Source organism: Thamnophis sirtalis, unplaced genomic scaffold (genome assembly GCF_051295495.1).
Source record: "Thamnophis sirtalis isolate CommonGarterSnake01/CBP01778 unplaced genomic scaffold, rThaSir2_p1.2 scaffold_6, whole genome shotgun sequence".
In the NCBI taxonomy this organism is placed as follows: Eukaryota; Metazoa; Chordata; class Lepidosauria; order Squamata; family Natricidae; genus Thamnophis; species Thamnophis sirtalis.
In genome coordinates this window covers 93,792,295-93,798,432 of record NW_028261386.1, presented here as the reverse complement: position 1 = coordinate 93,798,432, position 6,138 = coordinate 93,792,295, and the positions used below count along the sequence as shown (strand labels likewise).

Genomic DNA, 6,138 nt, shown 5'->3' with positions numbered 1-6,138 from the left:
ACTGTTGTAAGTCGGACTACCTGTATTCTTCTGTACATACCGGATCCTAAAAACGTCTAATTGTTTGAGCCCAGTTTGGTGCTTGAAGAGGGTGTGTAATGTAGAGAAGCTATATCTTCCAGGCTTTCTACTTACTCCTCCGAAAAATACTGTGTTCAGTAACAAGATGCAATAATAACACCCCATCAACATCTTCCCTAACATGAAATGCATTTTTCTGGGACCATGTAACTATATTTTAAGGATCTGCAGGCCATTATATGTATAAATTGGTCACTTTGAGTAGTCTGCGTATGGATTAAAGCACACATGCTTTATATGTGTACTAAACTAGAGCATATGGTTGGTCTCTGGACAGAGACGGCATATGACTTGATCCAGAGAGGGATAAAGGGGAAAGGAGAGCCAGTAGTATGTGATGAGGTAAAGTAGGTTCATTGGATGGCTACATGGAAGTGATGATAGAAGGATAAAACTGGCCATCAGATAAATTAATTAAATGTAGTTGGGAAGATGGGAAAATAGCCGGTAGGCTGAGCTGGTATAGTTTAATAGTGGGATGCATTTCAGATTTCAGCCAGAGGGCAAAGATGGATGTACTGTCATACTAACTAATTTTAGAAAGTGGCCAGGTGAGCAGCAAATTGTATATTAGATTCAAAGATAAGAACTACAGTGTTTGAATGATGACTTCATGAAAGTCGGATACCCCTTCACTCTTTATGAGTGACAATGATAGTCTGACAAACCTGTATATAAGAGTTTATTTGGTGAGTAAACAAGCTAGAAACAGCATAAACCTAAAGGTCATTCTTTGAATGACTAAGTGGTTATGCTAGATTTACCCACTTCTGAGTGGTAAACAAATGGATTTTGTTAAAAAATGACTTAAAATGGAATTGGTGAATGATAACTGGTTTTATCATTGATGATGATGATGATGATGATGATTATTATTATTATTATTTAATTATTATTTAATTATTATTATTATTTTCATAAACATATTACATTTAGTCAGTTACTTAGTATTACAAATTTCTCTGTGAATTAAACATAAAACTTCACAGAAACATTTTAGCTCTTTTTCATCTTTCTATACCACCTTCCCAAAATCTATTTCTGTAACACAATTAGGAAATGATTGAAAATTATGACTTGGACTTTGTGGTTGTAATCCCCTCAGTCTTCATATTTTACACCTTACAAATAACAATTTGATCCAAACAGCTATGTTAAGGAAACAGGTTATTTTACCAATTTTATTTGATAATTTTTCCATTTTAGACGTCAAGCCCATCTTTGCGTTCTTGCATCCAATTGTGATGAACCTATGTATGTGAAGCTGGTTGAAGCTCTTTGTGCTGAACATCAAATCAATCTGATAAAGGTAACAGGTCTTTTACTTAGAATTGGTAATGTGCGACAAGTAGTTTATAGTAAAATTATGCAACTGTTTGGGATTTCTTGGTTAAAACAAGTTAGTAATGCTGTACGGTGATGATAACTTGGCTCCCTCTACTGAGAATTGTGAGGAAAACAACCACAAATTGTTACCCTTTTGATCTGAGTGTACAGCTGCTGTTGATTCTGTCTTTATTACACTGTATTGTTAGCACTTCTAACAAAATGCAAATCTCTCTTGACAGGTTGATGATAACAAGAAGCTTGGTGAGTGGGTAGGTCTCTGCAAGATCGACAGAGAAGGAAAACCTCGTAAAGTTGTGGGCTGCAGTTGTGTGGTTGTTAAAGTAAGATAACATGTTCTTTTTATTTTAGATTATTTGTGTTTATTCAATTGTATACTTGTACAGGCTCCTTAAAACTGCAAGTACTACATATCCTTTTGAGTACTACATTTAAAGTACAGGTAGTTCTTGCTTAATGACTGGTCATTTAGTGACTGTTCAAAGATATGGACCTTCTCAAAGCTATTTAGGACTCAGTTCCAGAGTTCTGGCAACCAATTATAACCTATCAGTCATGTGATTGAATTTTGGGCATGTGACAGGCAGCTCACATTTAAAGCTTTTGTAGCAGTCAAACAGCTTTAATAGGACTGTCATAGGACTGTAACTGGGTATTTTTTGCCAGTTTATGGCAAAAAAGCACCCACTGAATAAGTTCATTTTAATGGTCGTGACCCAAAAAAAGTGTAAAATCAGGCACAGTCAAATGGTCCCCCAATTAATGAGTGCTAGTTCCTAAAACTAATTCCTAACTCAATTGTCATAAGTTGAAAACTACTTTTATTTCTGCCATATAGAAGTTGCTTTGTTGCTCATAAATAGTAGAAAAAAGTGGAAAAGCGCTTTTTGGGAGATGTTAGTCTGTATAACAAGACAACAAGTGTGGCAGATAAATAATGTTTTCTAATGTTCTATTGCCTTTGCATTCTTCTAAATTATCACAGTTGTTTAGTATACCAAGGAGCTGCCAGTAAGACAAAATCTGCTTAACTTACAAATGTTCTGCAGAAGATCATTGCTGGCAATAATAATGCCAGAGCACGAGCCTTGAAGACTTTGTAGTCATTGAGGTCCCAGTAACGGCCACATTGATATCTTATAGAAGGATTTTTCTTTTACCCTAAAGGATATGGTTAACAACTGCTAACCTAAATTGCCTTTTTTCTTGATTCTGCAATTATAATAGATCACTAAATACTTACTACTATGGTCACTATGTAATTGTTTAAATCAATAATTTACTGGAATACTAATATATTGTTTTGTTGTAGGACTATGGAAAAGAATCTCAGGCCAAAGATGTCATCGAAGAATACTTCAAGTGCAAGAAATGAACAAATAAAATACATTTGAGCTGACAGTATATTTGTATTTTGCTGGTTTATGATGAGTTTCAATTATTTATATAAGTTTATAAGCGATGAACAATGAAGAAAAAACATATGGTACAATAAAGTATAAAATTGAATCAGTGATACAACAATATAGTCACATGGTGATCTACAATTGCCTTACAAATCAAAAGTTTTTTGAAATAACAGGTAGACCTTGCTTACTAACCACTTGTAGTGACTGAAGCTGCAACAGCATGAACTAATAATGTTTAGAAGGCAGGTCCTTGAACTTCTGACCATTGCGGTGTCGCTGTGGTCACATGATTTGTGCTCCAAGCTCTTGGCAACTGGCTTGCAGTTACGGTTGCAGAATGGTACTGTCACATGATCACCATTTGTAACCTTCCTGTTGGCTTCCCACAAGCAAATTCAGATTTCAGAAAATGAATATGGCTGCCCAATTCGCTCTGGGTGACCCCAGGCGCTTTATTCCTGAAGAGCTGTTTACATGCTGAGCTGACCTGAAGTTTTATTTTTACAAAACAGTTGTAGCCTGCTATGGTTAAGCAAACTAAATTTTCCAGGGGTCACAATTGAATACAATAGTTAAGAATATTTCATTTTTTAGCATTTTTTTAGCATTTTATTAAGATTTATAGGCCGCCCTTTTCCCTGAGGGGACTCAGGGCGGCTTACAATCACGGGAGGGGGTGCAGTATCAAAAGACAAAACAAAATGTGAACAAAAGAAAAATAATAAAACACAACTTTCATTCAACAATCAACACTCGGGCGGGTAAATTGGGAACCTATCCCCAGGCCTGTTGGGAGAGCCAGGTCTTGAGGGCTGCGCGGAAGGTCTGGATGGTGGTGAGGGTACGGATCTCGACGGGGAGATCGTTCCACAGGGTCGGAGCTGCAACAGAAAAGGCTCTCCTCCGTGTAGTCGCCAGTCGACTGACTGGTGGATGGGATTCGGAGGAGGCCCAGTCTGTGCGATCTAATCGGTCGAAGGGAGGTAATCGGCAGAAGGCGGTCTCTCAAGTACCCAGATCCACTACCATGGAGTGCTTTAAAGGTGGTCATCAGTACCCTGAAGCGCACCCGAAGACCGACAGGTAGCCAGTGCAGCTCGCGGAGGATGGGTGTAACGTGGGCGAACCGCGGTGCGCCCACTATCACTCGCGCGGCTGCATTCTGGACTAACTGCAGTCGCCGGATGCACTTCAAGGGCAACCCCATGTAGAGCCCATTGCAGTATTCCAGCCTAGAGATCACAAGGGCTCGAGTGACTGTTGCGAGAGCCTCCCGGTTTAGGTAGGGCCGCAACTGGCGGACCAGGCGAACCTGGGCAAATGCCCCCCTGGTCACAGCTGACAACTGGTGGTCAAAAGTCAGCTGTGGATCCAGGAGGACTCCTAAGTTGCGGACCCTATCTGAGGGGTATAAAATTTGACCCCCCAGCCTAAGTGTTGGAACATTAGCCAAATTGTTGGGAGGGAAACACAACAGCCACTCAGTCTTGTCCGGGTTGAGTACCAGTTTGTTAGCGCTCATCCAGTTCTTAACGGCCTCAAGACCCTGGTTCATCACGTCCACCGCTTCATTGAGTTGGCACGGGGCGGACAGATACAGTTGCGTATCGTCCGCATATTGGTGGTATTTTATCCCGTGCCTCCGAATGATCTCGCCCAGCGGTTTCATGTATATGTTAAATAGTAGGGGGGATAAGACCGAACCCTGCGGCACCCCACATGTTAGGGGCCTCAGGGACGATCTCTGCCCCCCGACCAACACCGACTGCGACCTGTCCGAGAGGTAGGAGGAGAACCACTGCAAAACAGTGCCTCCCACTCCCACCTCCCGCAGTCGTCGCAGAAGGATACCATGGTCGATGGTATCGAAAGCCGCTGAGAGGTCAAGGAGAACCAGGATGGACGCATAGCCTCCATCTCTGGCCCTCCAGAGATCATCGGTCAATGCGACCAAAGCGGTTTCTGTGCTGTAACCAGGTCTGAAGCCGGACTGGAAGGGGTCAAGATAACTAGCTTCCTCCAAGGCCCGTTGAAGCTGGAAGGCCACCACCTTCTCCACAACCTTCCCGATAAAGGGGAGGTTGGAGACAGGACGAAAGTTGTTTAAAATGGCTGGATCCAAGGATGGTTTCTTCAGGAGGGGTCTCACCACCGCCATTTTGAATACGGCGGGGAAGTGCCCCTCCCGAAGGGAGGCGGTCACGACCGCCTGGATCCAGCCATGTGTCACCTCCCTGCTGTTGGCAACCAGCCAGGAGGGACACGGGTCCAGAATGCAGGTGGAGGCACTTACAGCTCGAATGGCCTTGTCCACGTCCCCAGAGGCAACATCCTGGAACTCAACCCAGAGATGATTTGCCAAGTAGTCCTCCTGTGTCTCGGCTGGATCTACTGCGGTGGAGTCCAAGTCCGACCGAAACCGAGCTACTTTGTCCGCCAAGAACTGAGCATAGTCCTCAGCCCTACCCTGCAAGGGGTCTCCCGCATCCCTCCTATTAAGGAGGGAGCGGATTATCCTAAACAGGGCGGCTGGGCGTGACTCGGCGGACGCTACCAAGGCAGAGATGTGTGATCTTTTGGCAGCTCTTAATGCCCGGACGTAGTCCTTGGTGCAGGTAGTCAGAAGTGCTCGGTTCGCCTCGGACTTATCGGACCTCCACAGGTGCTCTAGGCATCTCCTCCGGCGTTTCTTCTCCCGGAGCTCCTCGGTGAACCAAGGAGGTCTCCGGGATCCACTGACCCGGAGGGGCCGTAGTGGCGCAATCCGATCAAGAGACTCCGACGTCGCCGAATGCCAGGCGGCAACCAGAGTCTCCGCCGAACTGTGGGCGAGAGTATCAGGAATAACCCCAAGCTCCGTCTGGAACCTCAACGGGTCCATAAGTCGCCTGGGGCGGAACCACCTGGTCGGTTCCTCCTCCCTACGGTGGGGGTTTGGCCTCCGGAAGTCAAGCCTCAGTAGGCAGTGGTCTGACCACGACAGGGGTATGATCTCATTACCCCTCAGACCAAGATCACACATCCACTGCTCCGAGAGGAATACGAGGTCGAGCATGTGACCCGCTGCATGGGTTGGGCCCCGAATTACCTGGGTCAAGCCCATGGCTGTCATGGAAGCCATGAACTCCTGCGCCCCATCAGAGCGTTCACCGAGCGATGGCAAATTAAAGTACCCCAGAACTATAAGCCTGGGGAACTCAACTGCCAGCTCGGCTACTGACTCGAGGAGCGAGGGGAGGGATGCTGCAACGCAGTTGGGAGGCAGGTACGTTAGCAGCAAACCCACTTGACCCTTGAGGTC

General features: G+C 44.6%; 1 protein-coding gene and 3 non-coding genes across 4 annotated transcripts in view; all 4 read left to right on the top strand.

Moving 5' to 3' along the window:
* LOC106557180 (small ribosomal subunit protein eS12) overlaps nt 1–2,832 on the top strand; it is a 6,214-nt gene extending 3,382 nt beyond the window's left edge. The window contains exons 4-6 of the mRNA XM_087718464.1: nt 1,288–1,390; nt 1,650–1,751; nt 2,741–2,832. Of these exons, the coding sequence (XP_087574590.1) occupies nt 1,288–1,390; nt 1,650–1,751; nt 2,741–2,803 (268 nt within the window). The 3' untranslated portion in view covers nt 2,804–2,832. The remainder of the gene's footprint in view (nt 1–1,287; nt 1,391–1,649; nt 1,752–2,740) is intronic.
* LOC148045094 (small nucleolar RNA SNORD101) lies at nt 678–749 on the top strand. Its single transcript, XR_015697214.1, has one exon. It is a non-coding gene; the product is annotated as a small nucleolar RNA SNORD101 (small nucleolar RNA).
* LOC148045093 (small nucleolar RNA SNORD100) lies at nt 1,490–1,579 on the top strand. Its single transcript, XR_015697232.1, has one exon. It is a non-coding gene; the product is annotated as a small nucleolar RNA SNORD100 (small nucleolar RNA).
* Nucleotides 2,434–2,560, top strand: LOC148045092 (small nucleolar RNA SNORA33). Its single transcript, XR_015697229.1, has one exon. It is a non-coding gene; the product is annotated as a small nucleolar RNA SNORA33 (small nucleolar RNA).
* Nucleotides 2,833–6,138: the final 3,306 nt, after the last annotated feature.